Genomic DNA, 25,174 nt, shown 5'->3' with positions numbered 1-25,174 from the left:
CCAGCCGTGCGCTCTTTGGCCGCTGGCGGCAGCAGAGCCCAACTCCAACACGGCCATCGTCGACCTCTCACATCACATACCGGCCTCACCCACCGCATCAGCCCCACAAGCCAGCCGCCCTGGAGTGCTACTACTTCCTCTATTTTTAAATACTTGATAATTTTAATTAAACACGTATATCTAGGTAATGAGGGAGGTAACAATGTGGATAATATGGTAGGAGTATTTTAGGAAAGTATAAGAAAATATGTATTAGAAAACGTGAATTGTTAAATATTTACTAACAAAGTTTTAGTTAAAAATGTTAATTTTTTGGAAAGGAGGGAGTAGTTGGAGACTTGCTGGATTCCAGATTCTGCGTCGGACTGTAGAAGGCGAGATTCTCTGTGGCGCTCCGTTTCCCTCTCACCCACTCGCGAGTGCATGCACCTATCATGTACAGTGGTTTTAATTTAATTTTACAATCTTTTTTGTTCGCCTAAAAAATACTAAAATTTGTAAAATTTCATCGAAATTTTGATTATTTTCACTCAGTGAGTGTTACATATCAATAAAAATTAAAATTAAATATTTCCTTTCTCTTAAAATTCGTGAAATTTTAATACTGATCTGCGTGTGTCTGGCCAGGGTCGTTTGGGGGTGCGCGGTCCTGGCAGGCCTTTTGGGACCCGTGATCCCAGGGTGCTCCGTTGCCAAACGGAACGCGGTACGCTTCACCGTTGGTGGAAAGCCATGCCCTTTTCATTTTTTACACAGGCTCATCGTGTGAGAAAGAAACCGCAAGAACACGATCGAACGCAGTTATGTTTCAGCAGAGACCGGGCACACATCATCCTCTCCAAAAAAAAAAACCAGAGAGATCGAACACACACCCACGACACTAGAGAATTTATACCTACATTTCTAGCTCAAACCTAGCAGATGTGAGTAAAATTAGCGAGAGCTCTGTCAAATAATAGTTTTTAGTGTTTAGTGTTTAAAATATTTTTATAAAAATAATTCTCTAAAATAAACTAGACGTGCTGATTTGTTTTTCTGCATAATCACTTTTTACATAGATTTTATCCTAAAATATTACTATAATATCACTTTCAACTACAAAATCACTCCATATAAAATATTACTATAATATCACTTTCAACTACAAAATCACTCCATATAAAATATTACTATAATATCACTTTCAACTACAAAATCACTCCATATAAAATATTACTATAATATCACTTTCAACTACAAAATCACTCCATATAAAATTTAATAACTTCATCAATGAGGCTTTATATTCAAAACTAGCACACACACGCACATAAAATTTATTTTCTCGAGGCGGTGTGCCCCAGCGGAGCAGACGCACGCACAAGCCAACAAGCCCAAGCGGCGCTATAAAAGCAGCCACCTTGCGCCTCGGCCACACCCCCCGTGGGAGAGAGAGAGGAGGAGGAGCCAGTGAGCCACCACCCCACGGAGGCCACACACGCGCGCACTCGCCGATAAGCGGCGGCCCATGGCTCCTTCCTGCTCCGCCCCCTCCCGCCCCAGGCGCCACCACCCGTCTCTCCTCCTAATCCTTTCCGTCTTCGCCCTCCTCCTCACCTGGAACCCAATCTTGGCAGGTGGGTGGTTCATTCGTCTCAGTGGCAGCCGTCCACATGCTTCGTTCTTGCGTTTTATTTTTCTGGAACTTTCCTGACCAGTGGATTTGCTAAACTTGAACAGGGGGACTGGAGCTTGGAGGAGACGACCTGTACAGAGAGATTCTGAGGGACGAGACGGTGCAGAGGCTCAAGGAGCTGGGCAAGGTCAGGCTGTCGATCGATTCTGGGTCCTTGGAACATTAAGTTCCTGATCCACTTTTCCAGCTCGAGACGCGGGACTCTTGTTGGGTTGTTTCGGCTGTTCAATCGGATAACATGGAGTTCAGTCGTTTTCTATTTACTAGTTGCATGCTCGCACAGTTGAACATAGGAAGATTTATGGAGTCATATGGAAGAATCAAAGTAATGAACAGAGATTTGGAGTGCTCTGGTGTAGATTGCACCTCCCCTTTTTCTGAATTCTGAGATTCGGCAGCACAGGAACACTAAAGATCACTTTATAAGAATATGAACACATTAACTGATAATAATTTTCCTCGCCAAAAAAAAAAAAAAACTGATAGTACTTGCTCCCTCAAGAGAAGATGGGTATTTCATCTTGTAATGAAGATATTCCAGGCCAAATCACGCAGATACTTAGATGTATCCTTTTCTTTTTTCCTTTTAGCAAACAATTAGCTTGGGTGCAAATACTACATTTTTTTTTCAAGTTTTCGTCTTTCGTTTCGTCGTGATTCTTGGTCATTCCATCTAATATTATCCAAGCCTTGTTTTCTGGAGAAGATAACCTTAGTGCCTTACGCTATAGAGGTTGCTCAATTTTAAAGTTCTTTACCTGAACTTTTAATTAGCTGCAGCGACAAATTCCTGGTTTCCAAGATTTGGTTTGTTTTCTAGCAAGATTCGTCTTTTGGCTATGGGACCTAACATTTCAGCTATGCATCTACAAATTTTTGACACGGCGTTGATTTTTATGAATCAGATATCCGATGGCGAAGGTTACCTGGAAAGGACTTTCCTGAGTCCGGCTGCCATCAGAGCCACTGCTGTCATCATCAGTTGGATGAAAGATGCTGGACTTACCACGTATGTGTGTCTGCACTTACAATCATTTTCTCGAACCTTCATCTTGACTTACCTACCAATCTCTGTTCAATATGTAGGTGGGTTGATCAAATGGGAAATATTCATGGTCGATTTGAGCCGGCCAATTCTACCAAAGAGGCCTTATTGATTGGATCTCATATGGTGAGTATTTTTTTTATTAGTTCCGTGACTTCACTAGTTAAAGAGCAATACAATATTGCAATACCTGATATTTCTTTCCTTTGCAAAAACAGGACACTGTCATTGATGCTGGCATGTATGACGGATCTTTGGGTATTATTTGTGCAATCTCTGCTCTGAAGGTTTTGAAAGTTACTGGGAAACTGCAGAGGCTAGCTAGACCAGTGGAGGTTAGAGAATTTTCTAGCGTTTCCAGTACAGTAGTCTTGTTACTATTATATCATATCATACGATAGTATGTTTGTTTGCTCCACTACAACTTTGTGAGCGGGTTTATGCATGATGAGCCACATGTGTCCTATAGATACGACACTCATCTGCATAGAACTTGTCTTTTTACTCTTTTAAATATTTGAGGAATATTTCACATTGTTTCCTAGTCGCTTCCAGTCAGCATAGTTTTAGTACCATCTTTTATTCAGTTTATCTATATTTAACTTTGAGATGTTGATCGGATAGCTAAGTTTAAAAGTACTTAGGAGGTTCCCTCACACTGTTACAACATAATCAGGCATGGCGAAAGACTATTCAGAATATGTAAAAGCCAGGAGGAATCTAGTTTTATAATGTATCCATCTTTTGTTATTCTAGCAATCCTGATAGTCAGAATGCACAAGCTGTCAGGTGTCATGTATGTGATTCATGCAAAACAAATGCTAAAGCATCATCTCTAGATCAAGGCCGGCATGTTTCAGTGTGCATTACAGCGTCAGTAATTCTTTTTTGAAACAAGAGCGTCAGTTATCCTGTTACTGCATGATTCCAATGCTTTAAGCTAAAATGGCTTTAAGTAGTATATCGAACCATGACAGAGCATGCTTTGGTTAGCATTATCGATGTCTGAAATATAGCCATAACAGAGCCTGGTACTCACTTTTCCTCGGTAACCCTCAGGTTATTGCTTTCAGCGACGAGGAGGGTGTTAGATTCCAAACAACTTTTCTGGGAAGCGCTGCTGTAGCTGGTACACTACCTGAATCAACTTTACAAGTATCTGACAAGAGGTTATCCTTTTCGCGTAAACCAACCGAACTATTTTGTGAAATGGTTTACTGATGCAGTCTACATATTGTATTCAACTTCTTCAGTGGCACAACCGTGCAAGATGTTCTGAAGTTGAACTCTTTTGAGGCTACTGCTGCTGCTCTTAGTCAAGCCAGGTACAACCCGGAGTCTGTGGGGAGTTATGTTGAGGTATGAAGGATTTCTATATCGTTTTCATCTAGTTACCTGACAAAGTACTTACAGCTTTTTTTTTTTTTTTTTTTTTTTTTTTTTGGCGCTAGGTTCACATGGAACAAGGGCCAGTTCTGGAAGCCCTCCGTTATCCTCTTGGTGTTGTAAAAGGAATTGCAGGACAGACGCGGTTAAAGGTGCGTTAGAGTTCTGATATTCTGAATAAGTAACTACTCTGAAAGAACTACATCAGCCAAAACTAAAATATGACCATGCAGAATTGTATGGCACACTATCTAAGATCAACTTTTGCAAAGCAATCAGCATGCTTCTTTCGTTATGAGTCTTTTCTTGGCAAAGTGTATTAGTAGTCAACATGAATCAACCAAGAACAAATAATGAATAGAAAATTAATTAAATAAGCACCTGGGTATTAGTAGTCAACATCCGTCTTATTTCTTAAATGTTACTTCGTGTGCCATCTAAATCAAAGAATCACTTCTAGTTAAGAGTATGGCTGTCGTAATTGCTCTGTTTAATGTTGACTTCAAATATTCAAATCACTGTGTCCACTGTGGTTGTAATATTAGGCTGTCAAATATCCAGTCCCTATAGCACAGCTAGGCTAAATTGCTGGTGCTTGCTTGTTTCCAAGTGTAGATGCTGAACTTCAATTAAAAAGAAATAGTTCCAAACTCCCAATGCTTAGTATTTTTTTGGGGTTTTTTAGGTAATAGTAGATGGTTCACAAGGGCATGCTGGCACAGTTCCAATGAAATTGCGCCGTGATCCGATGGTTGCAGCTGCAGAGCTTGTTGTGACTCTGGAGAGCCTCTGCAAAGAGCCCAACAAGTTCCTGGCGTACGACGAGGACTGCGGCTGCTTCACGGAGGAGTCCCTCGCCGGGCTAGTGTGCACCGTCGGCGAACTACTGACCTGGCCTAGTGCCAGCAACGTAATACCGGGCCAGGTAAGCTACTACCACCTTGCCAAGCATTCTTCACCCTGCTCACCTGGTGGTTCAATCATCTGAATCTTGGAGTCCTGCCTGAGACAGGTCAACTTCACGGTGGACATCCGCGCGATGGACGACAAAGTGAGGGAGACGATCGTCACGAGCTTCTCGAGGCTGGTTCTCCAGAAATGCGACGACAGATTGGTTGACTGCGCCGTCGAGCAAAAGGTGTGGGAAACTGAATCGCCGTTCTTGTCCATGATGTGTGCGCAGGTGCAGATTTTGTGCGAACTGAGTTGAGTCTGACCTGTTATCTCCAGCACTCGGCGCCGGCGACGCCCTGTGATCCGGGGCTGACCTCCCAGCTGAAGCGCGCGGCGCGGTCAACCGTGTCGGCGATGTCGGGGCGCACCGCGGCCGGCGAGACACCGATGCTGATGAGCGGCGCGGGGCATGACGCGATGGCGATGGCCAGGCTCACCAAGGTAGCACCGACGCGACGCGTATGCGTGCACGTAGATCAGTTGGGTTTCGGCACCAACTGGTTCCGGATGGCTTTACTTATACACTCTCGAGTCTGTGGCTGCAGATCGGGATGCTGTTCGTGCGGTGTCGCGGGGGCATCAGCCACTCGCCGGAGGAGTCGGTGATGGACGACGACGTCTGGGCCGCGGGGCTCGCACTGGTTAACTTTGTTGACCAGAACGCGGTAGCAGAGCTGGAAGCTGAGCAGAATGCAGCAGCGGAGTCGTGATCATGGTGGTGACGACCGACGATTCTTTGGCGCTTGGTAGGCCTGTAGCCTGCAACTGTACATAGACTGTCGTTCGATCGAGCAGAAATAAAACACTTGTGCTTGTGTGAACCGTAGCAACTGGGAAAGGCGCACGTCTTATTTTTTTTCCCTATACTGCTCTCTACGTTTACGCTAGTTTGGACACGGATTCCTGTGCTTGTGTGAACCGTAGCGACTGGGAAAGGCGCTCGGGGCTTCGTGCGTGTGGATGGGTCGGGTCGCGTCGCGCGTTGGACGACACAGGTCGGGTGCCCCGGCCCGCCGGCGCGCGGCAAGCTGAGCCGGTCCTCGCCGCGGACGAAACCAGGAGGCGCGGGCCGGCTTGTTGCGCGTGCAGAAGGGGCGGGGCAAGAGGCCGGGAGAGTGATGCGGCGCGCGCATTTTATTTTATTTTTCAATATTTATAAAACTATATACCTATTTTAAAATATTATATATCTAAGTTATCATCGCACGTAAGTTAGGTGTCATAATTAAAAAATAAAGATATCACTCTTTTAACTGGCGATAGCTAAAAAAATAAAAAAAAACACTTCAGTTTCATTGCTCATAAAATTTAGAATATTATCGAAATAGTTATAAAAAATTCTGAAAAAAACGTTTGTTGTAGAGGATGCTATGATCTATCTTTACAATAAAATTCAACTCAAACCAATATTTTTACAATGAGAAAAAAGATAAAAAAAATTATACACAGTATGTGTACAATGAAATTTATCTTTCTTGTTTTTCATTATACAAATCATATTTTTGTCTGAATTTTTTTATAGGTAGATCATAGTATCATCTACAATATATAATTTTTTCATGATTTTCTATGACTATCTTGAAAGTGTTTTGAATTTTTCATATTTTTGAAAAAATTTAGAGCTAGATCACAGTAACGCCCTGTCGTCCGATTAACGTAAATAGACATGTGCTTTTACAAATATTAAAAAATTAAAATTAAAATTAAAATAAATAAATAACGCTCACGCAGGGGCGGGGCGAGGGTTGTGAGCCCACGGAGCCAGGGCGAGCAACAAACGGTTGGCTACTTGGCACCGCGCGCCGGGCCGCGAATCCAGTTCGAGGTAGGCGAGTGCAGATTGGGCCGTTGCGGTCGGTGAGATGGGGCCGTGCCCCGTGCTAGCCGAAGAAGCCTTACGGCCGGTTTGGTAAGGTTTCGTATTCTTCTCTAAACGATTTGGTACCAGTTTCTTCAAACGTTTATTTAGTGAATTAAAATTAATTTGTATAATTTTTTAGTTAGTTGTATGAATTTTGATTCTCGAGAGAATGAAAGTTGTAAATAATAAAGAAGTGATTTAGAAATGAGTGAAACCATATTTTATATGTTTATCTCTCGAAGTGTAAAAAAGAGAAGTATTTCTTTCGTTTTGGATTTAAATCACTTATCAAAAGTACCATTTGACAGGTATTTTACTAATTTTGATCAGAATCTAAAACGTTTCTGTTGCTAAACACGTAGCTATGTGTTAGTGCTCCCGCCCGTGTGCCGTGCAGTATGGTGAGTCGGGACGGTAGTTGCGCGTGACAAAAGAGCCCAAGAGGCAGCCTACACGTCGAGAGGGCTGTGTAAAAGGTTTGGCCAAATTTTACACCTTTAATCACCATCAAATCGGGAGGTTAAATGGACTTTTGCCTTTAATAAAAGGACACTTTGGATCTGCTTATATTGAGAGTAAATTTGCTTGGGAAAACTTTTCATTTTCAATTTTTAAGCTTAAAAAATGAAATTATGATTACACAATCTGCAACCGTGCCAATCTCCCTCCCAGTAGAGACGTCTCCGTGCCAGAGTTGACTTTGTGCCCACGACTGAAGGCCCTCCTCGCTATTGTGTGTTCATATTTGTGCTCTGTATGTCATGTTATTGTGTTACAACTACAAAAAATATCTTCACTACTGACTCTAAATTGACTTTCACTATCAATTTTAGAGCTAACAGTAGGCAACAGGCAACTATCACTACTGACTGAAACCTTCAGCCGGCAGAGATAGTTCATACTCAAATCGACTTTTTTGGCAAAAAAACAAAAAACTTCTTTTTGCACGACCATGCACCCCTACAATTTTCCGCGCGCGTGCGGTTCTGGTATTCGAACCCGGGATTACTCAGCTCGTGCGATACATTTTTACCATCCCACTGGAGAAGTGCTTGTGATGACAATAGCATATGCAATTCTTTTGATCTCTTTTGTCTGAAAGTTGAAATGATTTTTTTATATCTAAATAACATCAAATGAAAAAAGTTTTCAACTAGAAAGTTGTAGATCTCATCGAAGACTATATTTTTCATATAAAGTTTGTCCCTATTCGACTTCATATGAAAATATTTTGATTTTTTAAGATAAGGTGTCATATATTATCACTATCAGTTCGTAATATAGACCAGCAATTATACCCATTATTACCGTCGATTGGTAACACGGACCAGCAGTGATACTTGATAAATTATCACTGCGGTTCGTGGCTAGAGCCAGTAGTGATAGTCAATCCATCATTGCGGTTCATAAGAAGGACCAGCAGTGTACTATCACTTTCAGTTCGTGGCTAGAGTCGACAATAATAGTCAAGTTTTACTGCTAGTTCATTTCGAATGTACTTTTAGTGCCAGTCTTTGATATGAACCAACAGTGATACTCTATCATTACCGTCTCGTAAGGAACCGACAGTGATAGACTAACATATAAGTTATATTTTGTAGTAGTGTGTGTTCATATTTGTGAAACATCTCAAAATTCTATGGTTAAGCAAATAAAAATAATCATTGCATGCATAGTTCTTCATAACTTCATTGAGATAGTGTTTTTAAGAGATGAAGATTTTGAGATGTGTGATTAAGATGAAAACTTCATTCTAAGGCATGCATCTTCATCTTAAGGAAGTGATCACAATAACTTAGGAGACAAAACTCGTGACATGAATGTCTTTCGTAATAGTATCGTTGATGCTTTATTTACTATGAGAGAATAGATTGTTAATGAGGTTATTTGTAAGGACAAAAGTATTTTTTTATAAATGATGTATCATTTGTTATTTCAATTTGCGAACTCATATTTAAAAATATAAAAAACATCATACAAAATAATAAATAGAAAAAAAAATGCACTCACAATAGCTAGGTGTATTATAGACATTGCACACAACAAAAATACCAATCCAACTCTTCCACAATCCAAAATGCCAAACAGCCTCAACTTTTTACAATCCACCTTATAAAAATATATAATATGTAAGCTGCTTTTTAAAGTGTACAGGTAAAACAAACCTGCCCTAAGTCATGACAGACACCTCTATAAGGCTTAATAACTAAGATGTCCTGGAATTAAATTCAGAGAAGTCTACAGGTAAGCCCAGGACCGTTCCTAACATTTTGGAGGCCCAAGGCGTACAAATGTGGAGGCCCTCTATATCAATATGAACATGCAGCAATATTTTTTCTTTGTCAATTATGAAGCTAATATGACTAGTGAAAAGAGCATTACAACATCAGAAGTAGCGATTATACATATATAAATCTTACTTTGGCAATACACGGTGAAATGCTCTTACAGCTCTCCCCTTGCACGGTTGCACCCGACATTCCCCATCTTGCGATCTGGCTTAGCCCTTTATTTACCGCTCTCTAGACTTCCCATTATACAGAGCAAAAATGCTCTAATTTTATCCCTTTGCGTCAAAAGCTCCCGAGATGAAATGTTCTAATTGTCTCTGCCACAGTTGTTTGGGAAAACATGCTATCGGTCATGAGAGAAAGGAGGTACAGAGAGTGACAACAGGGAGAGAACATGAATGGGACTACAATAGATTCTTTAAATCTCACTCCCTATATCTTCATATATAGAATAGTTTATTAAAAAAAATTCCTCTCTATTCTCTACGCATTCCAACGACTTCCTAAATCTCACTTCTTAAATTTCACTCACCTATATTTTATTAGTATATTATAAAAAATAATATTTGCAATGACTATATTTGCTATCTGCCATATAACTAAATCACCCGGAAAGAAATAATGTCAATCCACCGAACAAACTTCGATATTGCTACAAACAATATATAAAAGCAAAAGAAGAAGAAAACTTATAAGAAACCATTTTCAACATATATCCATATACTTCTCTGGAAAAGGACAATTCCAAATGCAAAACTAGCATATTCTTGTCCACTCTAAACAACTGATATCTTGCATACCGCTGCTTCTTTTTATAGCAAAGCAGAATTACCACAGTAGCACAAACCTTGAGCAACCGTCTCTTGTACTACTTCCAACAAAGAAATAGAGAGAGCACCTAAAGTGGAAGAACACAAGTCAGCATACCAAATTGCTTAAGCTGGTCACGCCGATGATTAAGCATGGCTAAAGTTGGACCTTGATGCACCAAAAAGCGAAGCTAAGGGTGTGCTTGTTGCCTATATGGACCGTATATATAGGTTGGGAGAAAGCAGACTGAGTAGAGTTATGTTTGTTAAAAAAAAAGTATTTAGTTGGTTATATTGTCTAGACAGGCTGAGCTGAGCTGAGTTTCTGTTTAGTTGACTGAATCTGAGTTCGTATGAGCGGATGTAAGAGCCAAGATTCTGATTGTTTGCTCGCATTAAATTGATTTTATGATACTAACAAGTGGATCTGTTTGTATGAGTGAATGCAGTAGTCTACATTCGTCATGCCGTTTAAATCGAGCTTCCCTTCCGAGACAAACTGTGGACGTACATTTGCATCCACCGAGTCAGACTGGAATAATACATATAGGCAACTAAATATATTTCTATCTAAAATTATACGCATCCACCAAACAAAAATCCATTTATACGGATAACCAAATCACCCCCTAAGCCTAGAGACCAAACCTGAGGCTACTCCACACAGGACTTTCTCCTATAACTACTGCATGAGAAAGTTCTTCAGCTCGCAGGCACTCGGCGTGCACCAGAATGCACAAAAGACGGAGAGGTGTGCAGCGAGGAAGTCACGCAGCTTTTGGCAACTGACGATGGACCTTTCCTCCAAAAACTACCTTTCTCCAACCTATGAGAGTTAGCTCCCACTCCACAATCCTGAAGGAGCATGGTGGAAGAGCTGCTGTTGTCGTAGCAAGATCTTATGGATGCCAAATGAGTGGCTGGATTCCGTTTTGCAATTGAATAAGCTGGAGGGTTAGTGTGGCCAGCGAGCTTCAAAGCAAGTTCTCAGGAGTTGAAGAAGCAGACAGAAAAAAAATCTTAAAAGTCGAAGCTTCTAGATCTAGGATGACGGCAAGGGTACCTGTGTCAGCCCCGAGCTCTTGGTGAGCCACCTGTGGCGACTCAAGAGAAAGACGAGGACGCCTCCAGATACCTACTGCGGTGGGCGGACAACGGCGGTGGTGGTGGGCGGATTGATAGTTGGATCTAGAGGGACTGGGTGTGTTCAAGCCGACGGCAACAGATGGCCCGAAGGCGGCTCTGGTTGGAACCGATGGTGTGAAGAAATGCCGAGCTCGTTTGCCGGCAGATGAAATTGGCGAGCATGGAGAGAAAATGGCGAGCCCAAAAAATAGCGAGAGGGAGTAGAGAACCGGTTGGAGATGGGTTTTTTTTTTGTGCCGATTTGCTATTTCTGTCGATGGGGAGCCGGATAGCAACTCGGCTAGAGTTGCTCTAAGGTTATCCAATTGTTGTTGCAATGCTTGAAAAATAAAGGAAAATATTTTGTACTACCGAAAGATCATGTGTTTCAAAATTTATCACTGAAAAAATCTGGCCCGTAAAATACTACCTAAAGATCACCATTATGTTCTTACCGCTGCATCACATTTCATTTGCTTCGATGGTTTTTCTCTTTTATTTTGCTCAAGACCCATATGTGAAATGGTGACTTTACCCTTTGCCAGGCCAGAGTTTCTGCTCTTATAAGCCAAGTGATATGTTCTCCCCCTGCTTGTAGATATGACAATTTTGGGCATTAACCAAATCTCCAAAATCTAACTTGGACCATTCCTTTTCTTTTAACAAATATGATATGTAAAATTATTATACTTAAAAACTATTTTTCACGGTAAGTCCAGTTATACCATTTTCACATGTCCAATACAAATAGTTCCTTCTAAATCAGTGAGCAAATTTGAAGAGGTATCACTGAACTCTTCCTAAAACGTTGTATATTTACTAATGTGGGAGTTGTGAGTAGATCGCAAAATGTTGCCATTAGCCCAGACACATAACACCGCTATTGGACTAGCTGCCACACCGAAACTAGTACTAATTAAGGATTCATTTGGTTTGTGGCAACAATTTGTCATACCTTCGGTAATCATATTTGGAATTTTTTCATCTATATCTCTATAGTATAAGCTGCACGTGCAATTCATTAAAGAGAAAATTCTTTTGTGCAGGTAAGGAATTTAGAAGGGTACTTATTAAAATGACAAATTTATTATTTGTACACACTACTACACAATGATTTGTACACACTACTACATAATGATTTATACAGACGGTTCGAAAATCTCGTGTGAGACGTTTTTTTATCCATTTGTACTAAAAGGTTTGTACAAATTAGATTCCTAAGTCAAATATGCAATATCTAACCTTATGCGAATCTTCCTTACTATCTCACATATCATCGATTATTGAGAGAAAGGATATTCTTTCATTTTGATCCTTGTTTTCTAAAACATTTAATGATTATTTGGACTTCAAAATGACTTAATGAAAAAGTTATCAACTATAAATTTGTAGATCTTATCGAACTATAATTTTGATATAAATTTTTTTTCATGCAACTCTGGATGAATATTTTATGAATTTTTAAATATCTTATTAAAAACATGCAAACCGACAAAGTACAGATAATTTCAAACAATTTTAGTTTGTAACCGTCTGTAATATTAGTACAAACTATTTGAAACCGTCTGTATTGGAGCGTCCTACTTTTTATTGTTATTTTCTCAAACGGTTCTAGTTTAGAACCGTTTAAATGGATTCTATAGTATTGAACCATCTATGATACTATTTGCACAAACGGCTCTGTAGATCTATCTGTATAGAGATGTCCTATTAAATGGATTCTATAGTAGTGACATTTTGCACTGGGCTTCTAAGATATAAAAGGAATTATGTAAGTGTTATACAATTCGAGAGGATACAAACTGATATATAAACCTTAGTTGCAAACATGGGTGGATGCAACAGGGGGCTAGGGGGCTCCAGCCTCATATCCTCGGAAACACTTGAGAGCTCGTACAGGCCCCTACAATTTTTGGCATTAAAGAGAAAGAAGAGGAGGAGGAGGAGAAAGAGAAGTAGGTGAGAAAAAAGAGGAGAGGAAGGAGGAGAAAGAAGAAGTTAAGTTCTACCTAAAGTTTGGCTTTGAATCGGTCATTGCTTGCAAACAATCTCGACTGAATGCAGTTTACACAATTTGAAGGTTCTCTTCGCTACTGCTATATCATATGCAGATAGTTCGTTTGTTGGTAGGACCTGGTTTACCATGGCATCGCACTTCTTGTCAAGCTTGTACAGGAGATTAGTGGCGAAGAAGAACCGTGTAACACTATTTTTATGCAGGGCAGAGGGGTCAGGGCTTCAGTTCTCCTGACATATTTCTTGAGAACATAGAGTAAAAGGGTCACATTGAACGTAATCATTTTCTGGGAATGAAAATTGTAACAAAATTATTTTTCTGCAATAGCTAAGAGATGAAGAACACTAATCCATGAACACAAGTGGAACTGTGGAATTGGCCAATCACCAGTGAACAATCCAGTAGTATTGTTAAAGTGTGAGAGAATTATCTTCTGTTACTCATCAACTTAAACTTTTAGGATAATTAATTGGTGCATGCAACTCAATACATATTATATTTCGGTGTCATTTTGAAAATAGGCAGGTGTCCTGCTTATTTCAAACCTATTTTAAAAGCAAACACTGATAGTAACTTTTGACCGTGGTTTCAGATATACATACAATCGGTTTGGCGAGCAGGCACTGGACAAAAAAGAATAAACGTGGGATTATTTGTAGAACTGAAAGTAGAACCGTTTACTTTGAAAAGTTGCCAATTTGGTTTAATTTTACTTTAGTTTAAGAGAAGTAATGTTTTCACCTTCCTGCAAGGCATTGAAGTCTGGAGAAGGTTCTGCCTTCTGCGTGTGCATCCCCGGTTCCACTCGTCTCTCCTGCAGGCTCCAGCTGGGAATCAGGGAGAGGTATAGTCATGGGATGAAGGATTGCATGCAGGACTTTCACTTTCACAGGTCCAAATCAATCATAGGGTTGTGTGACCAAAAATGCCCTGCCAAGATTCTCCCTCTTTTGTAACAAAATAAAGGTTCGTTCCTTCTTGTCTCCCTGCTGCGTGTGCGTGCAGCGTGCATTCAGCAAAGGGAATTGAATATTTTGCTCCGGGAAAGAAGGCAAAGCAAAAGATATCATGGATGCATGGAGAGTTACACGTACGTACGTGCGTGTGTAATAAGCATCTCTATATCTCTGCCTCTCGCTCGCAGTTCACATACGTACGAGCGAGGGTAGAGACGTAGAGTAGCCAGTAGGCAATACACGTATGTAAGTTCATCTTCTTGTACAGTGTTGTGGTAGTACTGTCGTTGGCTAGCTCGTAGACTCGCAGTGTAGTAGTGCAGCTACATGCTTGCGTGCTTGTATGTAGAAACTAGTGATGTATGCATGTGCTGGTAATATCGATCACCACTTATGATGACAAGTGATAGAGCTACCGATTATGACTGAATGACGTTGAGATGTATATCGACTGACGTAGTACACACTAAATGTAAGCTATCCCATTTTTAATTACTAGCTAGAAAATTATCCAAATATCTTGTTCCTGTACTTTCACATATAAACACTATTACAGGATCAGTAAAAATAGATAAAATGTCATAAACGGTTTTTAGACATGTCATTAATAAAATATCCTCATATGATTATTAAGATAGACGTGTTTGTAACATGAGCGCCATCTGCGTATACCAAAATTCAGTGACGATTTTTATAAATCTGTTTGTTTTTATCATACAAACATAGATATATTTTCTAAAAAAACATTATATGACATTGTCACAGATAGATTCTTTTAAGATCACTGTGTCTATACGATAGATACAAATGGATTTTCTGAAAACTCGTATATAGTTAAAGACCTGTGTACTATTTTAAATTTAACACCTCGCTCTCCGACTTCCCATACACACCAATCACTCATCTCCCCTCACTCTTTGTCTTTCCATACACACAACCGTTTGTCTCTCCTTGCTCACTGAATATAAAGCGATGAGGAGCTCATCTTCCTCGCTCTCCCTATTGCCATATGAGAGTTCATTCCGCGACGGTTAGCTAGAATTTTTTCCACGTCAGAGGAGTGATATCTAGGCGTTGAATACCCTTCCCTGCACTGAGATGAGTAATGTAGGGTTTCCATCGCGGTTTTGTTAGGGTTTGCTTCGATATGTGTAATTAAGGGTAATGTGGTGTTTCCGTCGCAGATCTGTAATGTCTTTTTTCACTACTATCATAGATTTGCAATGTCATTGTTCATTACTATCAGGCGTTGGCATGATGAGTTGTCCATATGCCTTCTTCCATGGTGCGGATGCTTGGCGTCGATATCGGTCGTGTGGACTATATATTCTTCACTGTTGTGAATGGCACCTCCGTGAACCCAGTTTTTGCTATGAAATGCGTTCTACACTATGTTATTTCATAAGGGAATTTCTCAATTGTTGTTCGTCATAATAGAGATATTTTAGTGAATTGCAAGAATGGTTTGAATGCACATTTCTTGCTTAACCATGGCTGGCGATTTGACAGCAATGGATTTTAGTTTTGGTATATGACTGAGTTAGTCAGAATAGAGCTCAATCTGGATGACTGCGAGATGATGATTAAAGATGATGTTTGTGTTGACATTATGTTGAAACGCAGACGACTGAGATGATGCCAATCATTTCTGGAAGATGGCATCATCCAATGATGTCAATCATCTCATCCTTCTAGAAGACGACGTCAACAATGTCAATCATCTCGTCCTTCTGAAAGACCGCATGAGATAAAATTAGGGATTGTATATAGCTAGCTAGGTTTATGTTCTGAACAACAAGTGATGTGCTGAACAATGTGAGATGTTCTTATTATTTGTGATATGTAAATGACTATCATGATGTTCTAAACAATGTGTGATGTTCTGAACAATGTGTGATATTGTGATGTTCTTATTATTTGTGATATGTAAATGCCTATGATGTTGTTTAATTTATATATCATGAAGTGTGTATGCCATAGCATGAGGGTAATCAATAAGCAAAATAGCTTATCAGGGAAAAGGGTCATACAGATGATTTTTTTTTAAAAAAATCCATCTATCACACTTTATACAGACAAATAGATTTTTTATTTTAGAAAATCCGTTTGTGACCCTTGTAGGATCATGGAGGCCAACTAGAAAGAGGGTGAATAGGTGGTTCTAAAAATTATAGCAAGATTTAACCGATTCTAATGCAGAATTAAAAAGATTGGTTACAACACATATAAGCCTCCCAAAATTTATATCTCAACAAAGTGATCAATTCTACGTCTATGTTAAGGTTTGCAACCTAGAGTTATATGCGAACAATTATAATTTTAGGAATGCGAATTGCATAAAGTAAATAATATTAAGGAGATACCAAAATTTTTACCGTGGTTTTGGAGACTTGCCAGTCTCCCCTAATCTACATTGAGGTAGGTTCAAGCCTTTAACCGCTCCTCTTTCAAGTCACCAATTCTCACACTGAGATGGACTTGACTTTTAAGCCAGATTAACCTAATGAACCACTTACTATCTCAATTCCACTAGAGTTGCACTTTACCTCTCCAGCAATGCGTGCACAAAACCTCTCACAATCACATTGGGCCTTCTCACAAGCTTCTTTGAGAAGATCACCGAATCACAATGCTACCACACCGTATAGGTGTTGGCAAACACCAAGAGTAACAAGCCATGACAAACTTTACTCTCACCAAGTGCCTAAAACTCAATCTATAATGCAAATGTACTTGCTTGTCTCACAACCCTCTCTATGTACAACACATGGACAAATATGCGAGAATGACTTCACTTAACTCAAGGATGCTCAATGGGGTAGGAGAGTATCTCCAAGTCACTAGATAAGAGGTATATATAGGCCACACCACCAAAACTAGTCGTTATACCCGAGATGACCCAAACCTCTTTATTTGGTGGTCAGACCGCAGTACATAACCTAGTCAGACCGTCACTCATGGCAACGTCTCTAAAATTAGCCATTACAATCTTTTCAGGCCTCTAGCGGTCAGACCGGCCACTTTGGCTGTCTGGCAGTCAGACCGCTAACCGTTCCAGAGAGATGAAAGTTCTCTGTAAGTTCCAGCGATCAAACCACCAACCTCTCTAGGAAAATGAAGTTTCCCTGTCAATTCTAGCAGTCAAACAGGCATTCTTGGCAGTCAAACCGCCACTTCTAGATCAACATAGGTGACACACAAAAAAACATAACTTTTCAACCCGGTGTTCGATTTTGGTGATCTTGTACTCTACATAAAGCTTATTGAGAGAGTTACACATCTTAGCTGATTGCTTGATCCTAAATACATTGGATAAAACCTATAAACATAGTCCAAAGATCCACCAAAAGAAAAACTACATGAACCTCAATCATCTGCAAAACAAATTTGCAAACTAATGGTTCCGTGCGACCAAGGGTTAAAGCATTCACTATGACAATTTGCAAAACACATTGCAAACTTAGTGACATGCCACACGGAGTAGGAACATGGACTTGAGCTATTTGCAAAACACATTTGCAAACTATAGCATCTGACGAAAGAGAGTATGCACATGCAAGATTGAGCTTATCAACACATGGTAAAACTCAAATAATCGTCTAGACCCCTTTTAGTAATACGGCATTCTATTCTAGTAATCCGGTCTTTTTCTTCTCTAATCACCTCATGACCGACAAAAGAAAATTATCCCATTATATACCTTTGCCTTGAGCTATCCCATCGAACTTAACAAACACATCATCCAAGTCCCAACGCTTCCCATAGCTCTTTTAGACTTGTCATCAACTCCTCACTTGAGCTTGATGACTATGTTCATCCTTGCTTCTCATGCACCAAGCATGGAAGATTTTTCTTTTCACATCATATTCATCCGATTCACCACCAAGACATGAACCACAATCATCAAGCACGTAAGTTTTTCACTAAATTTATCTTAATTTTACTCTTCCAATTCGACATGCTGTATATATTAATTCAATGCTTGCCTTCATATGGAACCTAACCCTATTCACTCAAGAACATAGTAATTTAGTTAGTCCATAAAAGCTTAATTGATAATCTTATTCCTTTAGTCACTTGTCGAGGGTTAATCCCTGACAATAATTCTGGGGTGTACCGGTTGGTGGGCTCGTGAACAATGTTTGCAGTGTGCGTGTGCTTATGATGAACTAAAGAATACGGGGGTTATCCAGGTTCAAACCTTCCCAAGGATAACTACCTTACTTCATGTGTATTTTGTTATCAAAGTTTGCCAACTAGTTATAGATGAGTTTTACGACTCCTCCTTCTCCGTCCCTTTACAAACCGAGTCCTCCTCTCTTTATATACTAGAGAGAAGGAGAACTTACAAGTGGGTCCTACTTAGCAGACCCATGCCTGGCCAGATATTCTACTCTTGGATTATCGTCAAGGAGAATCGGGTGAACCCAACTTGCCCTGAGAGCTCTGCATGCATGTCCCATCCGCGGAACACCGCCGCACCTGCCTCCCCTGATCGCCCATCATGTCCCATCGTCGTGCGCTGCAAGTTCATCTGCCAAGATGTCCTGTCCCTGCGCTCCATGAGTCTACCTGCAAAATCATCCACTTGTCTGGTCATTCTACAAATCATGTCCCATCCATCGCATGGCGCAAGTCAATCTACAACACCCACTCCGTAACAATTAATGCTATAGGATGTGGCACTACCTATTTGCGCTGGCCACGACTTTGTTCACTAGAGAAAGTGCTCTGTGAAGGAAAATGCTTGAGTAGACATCAATAAATACGATTATACAAGTTAGGTATGGGAGTCCCATGACTAGCAAGGGCTGGTTGCGGGACCATATTATATCGCAAGGAGGCTGGTCGCATAAGCCTCACGCTGGTCGTGCGAACTAAGGGTTGATCGCGTGATGGGACAGGGTTCAAAAAATACCCTCCGTCGGTCGCCACATCCCTCGTAGGGCCTGTTAGCTAGGATGCCCCCTTACTTTTTTTTGCGGGAAAAGGGGAATATATTAATCATAGCCAGAAGAGATACAATCATCATGAATTAGATTGGTTACAACACTTTCTTCCTGCCCTACCCATGTCCTGGATAATCCATGAATATGGGCATAGTTAGCTAATTCGTGACTAACAAAGTTCTGGCTACAATCTACTTTTTTAATCTCCAACACCCTTTTGTCCGGTGAACAGACATCTCACCTCCCTAACCACGTGGGCTAGGTTTGAACAGTCCTCCTCCCGAGTTTTAGCTAGATGTACAACCATGGCACAATCTATTTCAACCACGATCGGCTTTGTTGTGTACTGAAGCGCTAGCTCAATACCCTCCTTACATACCACTAGTTCAGCTTCCAACGCATCTTCACAGTGTAAAATAGACTTGCAAGACATGATGACTCCTTCCCCCAAAATATCTCGATGTACCATACCAATACCTACACTCCCATCCTGCAAGGAAAAGGACCCATCAGTGTTTAGTTTGCACCATTCAAGGGGTGGACGTGACCAAAGTTTGATTTCTCTGTGTAACGCCAAATTGGTACGCTGCAGCTTCCTCATCTCCTCCAAGGAGACTCCATTTACTTGCTTGCCTCTTCCCACATCACTGGAAGGATATTGCTTGATTAATAATAAAGATTGTACATAGCTCTCTAGGAAGCGCCGAGATGATTCCACTGGTGGTGCCAGCTTGTAGTGGATCACCTCATTCCGAACATGCCAAACACGCCATAAAAGCATAAGTAGCATCATACGGCTTGTACAAGGAATATTATCTAATAAAAATAGTAACCATTGCGTACCTGACACTTGAAGCTCCTCATCCGACGGCAAACATTGCACCTGCCTCATAGCATTCCAAAGAGCTCTTGCATTTGAGCAGCGGCACAATGTGTGGTAAGTATCTTCTCTTTCCATTCCTCAAATGCCACAAACATCATCTAGAGCGAGACGACGACGTCGTTTATTATCTTGAGTAGCCAAACTGTTTGTAGCCACTTTCCACACAAAAATGCGGACCTTCTACGGAACATGGCATTTCCAAATATGATCCCATAAAGGCTTACAGCCATCTAGGTATAGGCTAGCTACAGCACACCCATACTCACACTTCAGAATGTCCACAACCAGCTTATAAGCACTCTGCACCGTGAAAATCCCAGTCCTCTCAGGATGCCATGCCAGCAAGTTGTCCTCATTTCTTCCTGACGTTTTGATTTTAACAACAGCTTCTACATCAACCGGCAAGAAGATCTGGTTTAGCTTCTCCATGTTCCAATTGCCCTGCTCATCCAAAAGAGCAAAAATGTGTTTGACCCTACAGGTACCTTGTGGGTTGATGACCCTGCGGGAATTATCCCTCGGGATCCAAGGGTCTCTCCAAATTCTGATCAACTTACCATTCCCAACACACCAAATCAAACCTTGCTTTAGGAGCTCCAGCCCATACTCAATTGCTCTCCATGTAGGCGATGCATTTCCTGCAAACACACTATCCCCCAAGCAACCATTAGGATAATAACGTGCCTTTAAAACTCTTGCACACAGGCTCTCCGGCTTGTGGATAAGCCTCCATGCTTGGCACGCTAACAGTGCCTGATTAAACAACTCCATATCTCTAAAGCCCATCCCACCTCTACTTTTCGAATCCGTTAGCCTGTTCCAGGCAGTCCAATGAGTTTTCCTTTTCCCATTCTCCACGCCCCACTAAAAGTTTCGAGTTAACTTAGTTAGATCTTCTAGAACTGATTCAGGAAGTTTGAACACACCCATGACATATACTGGAATAGCCTATGCTACAGCCTTAATCAAAATTTTCGTGCCCCCACTGGATAAATAGCTATCCCTCCACTGAATAAGCCTTTTGCTTAACTGCTCTTGTAGGCTCAGGAACTTCCCTCTTCTCATGGTACCCTTAGGCACTGGCAGACCCAAATACTTGGCTTCAAAGGATTCTTGTTCAACACCAAGAATTGATTTAACTGACTCCCGAATGGGTCCAGGACAAGCATCTCCAAACAACATGGACCATTTGGCCGGATTTATTACCTGTCCTGTACTCCTCCCATATTGGCACAATACCCTTTTCACATTTGCAGCTTGATAATCATTTGCTTTAAAGAACAACAAAGTATCATCCGCAAACATGAGATGAGACACCCCCAGCGCATTGCGGCAAACGCGAACAGGGGACAAATTCCTGCCATCAACCTTGGCCTTTAACAAATGTGACAAACCGTCAACCACAAAAAGAAATAAGAATGGGGAAAGGGGATCACCTTGTCGAAGGCCACGAGTTGGAACAACTGCATCCAATAGGACTCCATTAAATTTTACGGAATATCTCACCGAGATCACACAAGTCATAATCCACTCGACCCACCGGTGAGCAAAGCCTATTTTTAGCATCACTTGTTCCAAAAAAGACCAATCGACTCGATCATATGCTTTCGACAAATCCAACTTATAGGCACAGAAGGAATTATCCGGTCTCTTTGTGTTCTGTATATGATGAATACATTCAAAGGCAACCAAGGCATTGTTTGTGATCATGCGTCCATGCACAAATGCACTCTAGTTTGGCGAGATAATATCATCCAAAATAGGCCGCAATCTGTTGACCAAGCACTTAGAAACAATTTTATAAAGAACATTACACAAACTAATGGGCCTAAAATTTTGAGGTCAATCGGATTCTCAACCTTTGGGATTAAGACAATAGAAGTATTATTAACCCCCTCGGGCATTACCCCAGTATCAAAGAAAAGGCTTACGGCTCTTACAATCTCCTGCTTTATTGCAGCCCAATTTCTTTGATAGAGTATTGCAGGAAAACCGTCCGACCCTGGCGCCTTAATTGGCCCGATCTGAAAAATAGCATTAGCAATCTCTTCTTCAGTGAACTTCCTACACAGCGAAGCATTCATGTCCTCCGTTACCTGCTTATCAATCAACTAAGTGATCATGTTAGGATTAAGCGAGGGGTCTTTGGTATATAGTTCCTGAAAGTATGAAGTAGCCATCCTTTCCATTGTGGTAGGAACAATTTGGATATTCCCATCACTGTCACGTAGCTTGGAAATTATGTTCTTCCTCGCTCGCCAAATAGCCTTGTTATGAAAAAACTTTGTATTATTATCCCCTTCCTTAAGCCAAGAGATTATTGATCGTTGCAACCATAGCATTTCCTCCCTATACAAAAATCCATTCATTTGGTCTTGTACCCTCCTCATCTCTGTTCGATCGCCCTGACCAGATTAGAGGCATTTCAACTCCTCTCTTAGCTTCTCAATTTGTCCACCAACATTCCCAAATTTTCTACTCCCCCATGCCTGCAGAGTACACATAATGCTCTCCAAAGCCTTATTTATTTGTCCCAAGTCCAGCTTAGTGCCAAATCCCGCCAAGCATCAGAAATGGTCTCGGGCAAGTCAGCTTCCCTCTCCCACCAGATTTCATAGTGGCGAGATTTTCTCCTACTTGGTGTCACGTCCCAAATCTGTAACTACATAATTAAGCATAATTATGCTTCTTAAGACTTATGTTTAATTTTGTGTGATTTTGTTTTTTAACCATAAAGCAATTCGATTAAAATCATTTGGATAAGAGAAAGAAATTTGAGAGAGAAAAGAATAAAAATCACATTGAAAATACCCCTTTCCTCTAACACATGGGCCCCACAAGTGGCCCCACCATCCCAACCACCAAAATGGGCAGCACCACCTGCTCCCCACGCCCTCACCGTGCAGCAGCTGCAGCTCCCCCCTCCCCCTCTCTCTCCCACTCAAGCTCTCTCACTCTCCCTCGGATTTCTCTCTCTAGGAGCAAGATCAAGGTATGCATGTGGTACCATTGTATTCTCTAGCTCATGAGCTACTCATCTATCCAGTTCATTTTCATTTTCGTGGAAGAATCGAGTAGTTCTTGAAGTTCTTGATCTTTTTGGAGCAAAAATAAAGTTTGGTCGAAAATGAGTTCTAGAGTCGCGTTGCTAGTTGATGAGTAAGTTCCAGGACCCTTGGACTACCCCTAACATGTTCTCTTTAGACTTGGAAAAGATCGCAACTTGAATCGACCAAAAATCCACTTGAGAACAGCTTTTCCGGGCTGACCCGAATATTCCGGCCTCACCCGGATACTTCGGGTTCAGCAGAAATTGTCCATCGAATTGTGTTCAAAATTGGTTAGGGTTTAGGGTGCGAGATTGGTTTAGAATCCTTTGGATGGGGCATATGCACGTTTGGGTAGCACAGATTTGTAAAGTGAGTCGAATCACCCGAGGGAAAAGTTGTGGAGAACCCAAGTTTATATCACCCGAATAATCTGGGTAAGCCCGGAGACTCCAGATAATTGCGTTAATAATTAACCGAGAGCCTCTCCCAGAGCCTCACTCGGAGTGTCCGGCACATCCCGGATAGTCCGGACCAACCTGGAGGTTCCGGGTTAAGTTGGAGTAGTGGCTAACCGAGAGCCTTCACCGGAGGATGGCTTGGAGGCTCCAGAACCTGGATATTCCGGATTCACCCGGATACTCCGGGTCAGACAAGCAAAAGGGTAGTTACCGAGCGCCTCTTCCGGAGGTTCACCCGGAGGGTCTGAACCCGGATACTCCGAACCAACCCGGATACTCCGGTTGGCTGTTATTTTTTTCAGATTTTGTTTAGATCGTTTAGTATTGCATTGATTCGCATGTCTTATACTTCTAGCATGTTGTTGAGCATTGTGGCATACCTTGTTGCATTCATTCATGCTCATCATTGCGCGCATTCTTGTTTAGTGAACAAGGAGCTGGAGCGTGCCGTGGTTGTAGTTGAAGACGAGTCTAATCTTCTAGATTTCTACGAGTGTTGCATGGGTAATTTTAGGCAGCCACCCGAGCAGCAAGGCAAGCAACTAAGCATATTGCACCTTTGTTTAATTGAATAAAGTTTAAAATTGATAAATTATGCTTATGTATATTGCATGATTAGCGAGTCGGTGTCGGGTATAAATGGGTAGATCCTATGTTGGTTGCATTCGCTCTACCTTGAGATATTGTTTACCCGCACCCTTGTAGCCTTAAGAGTATGTTGTCATCTAAGTACATTTTCGACTTAAATGGTTAGCAATGCATAGGTTACCGGTAGAAGTCGAGCGGTGGAATGTTCCATCGTTCGCGAGCGATAGGTTTAATTGTTGATCACAATGTTAGATATGGGTTGATGATGGTTGTATGAGTGGTGAGTATGAGACGAGACATGAATGGTGCTAGGAGGTGTTTATCCTGCCCGGATGTGGAGTTCCCCTGGGTAGGTCGGGAGAGGAAACCGGACAGCGTAGACCGTTTACGTCGTTTAAACACCGATTGTCGGTGTAGTCGGATTTAGCACTTATCATACTCACCACATGCCGATCTAATGGTAAGGCGAGCCGAATACCTTTGTAGCTGTGGTCATTTGGGGTCTGAACATCGACGGTGTGAGCGGGCGGGCTATTAGTGGTACTAGTTTGCTCTGGGAGTAGTTCTAGTACCGCCGCGCCGAGCGATGCATGTTTCAAATGATCGGGGCTTATTGGGAAAGGTTGACATGAGTACCCCCTTGTTTGGATATATGTGGTCATACAAGCCGTATGGTCCTCAAGTCGTGTGGGTCCAGGAGTATCCTACTGTAGGGTGTAAAAACATTTTGAAATGTCGCGCTCTCGGTCATAAGCATGCTTCTATCTATCTGCATCAGTCGTAGAGTTTTCGTTTATGGTTGATGGTTGGATATGTGGGAGATGGTTGGGTTGGTCCTTGTTTCATGTATGTTCATAATGGTTCTTTTATCTATGTTCAGTTGGTTATGGCAGGTTAAAGTTATGTTGTTGTTGGTTAAGTTTGTTGCTCACACATATATGTCTAAGTTGCTTACCGCTTATGTTTAACTTAACCTTGTGGGTTTTCCTTGCTATGGCTCAATGCATAATTCTTGGAGTCGAGCTATGTATATGTGCTCTATATGGTTTAAGTCTTGCGAGTACCTTTATACTCATGCTTGCGTTTTCAGTGCTGCTGGTGAGGAAGAGGTGGTGTTTGGCTACTTC

The 25,174-nt window shown here is 41.3% G+C and overlaps 1 protein-coding gene and 1 pseudogene across 1 annotated transcript; both read left to right on the top strand.

Moving 5' to 3' along the window:
• Positions 1 to 1,405: 1,405 nt before the first annotated feature.
• Positions 1,406 to 5,881, top strand: LOC133927182 (probable allantoate deiminase). Its single transcript, XM_062373518.1, has 12 exons — positions 1,406 to 1,616; positions 1,720 to 1,802; positions 2,581 to 2,684; positions 2,762 to 2,846; positions 2,939 to 3,055; positions 3,780 to 3,889; positions 3,974 to 4,079; positions 4,172 to 4,258; positions 4,792 to 5,031; positions 5,119 to 5,244; positions 5,337 to 5,501; positions 5,606 to 5,881. The coding sequence occupies exons 1-12, from the start codon at positions 1,508 to 1,510 to the stop codon at positions 5,768 to 5,770; spliced, it is 1,497 nt and encodes a 498-aa protein (XP_062229502.1). The 5' UTR covers positions 1,406 to 1,507; the 3' UTR covers positions 5,771 to 5,881.
• LOC133927775 (zinc finger protein 7-like) lies at positions 5,773 to 11,045 on the top strand (annotated as a pseudogene).
• The last annotated feature ends 14,129 nt before the right edge of the window (positions 11,046 to 25,174 follow it).

Source organism: Phragmites australis, chromosome 8, assembly GCF_958298935.1.
Source record: "Phragmites australis chromosome 8, lpPhrAust1.1, whole genome shotgun sequence".
Classification (NCBI taxonomy): Eukaryota; Viridiplantae; Streptophyta; class Magnoliopsida; order Poales; family Poaceae; genus Phragmites; species Phragmites australis.
The sequence above is the reverse complement of the archived record's forward strand: the minus strand, read 5'-3'. Positions and strand labels throughout refer to the sequence as shown.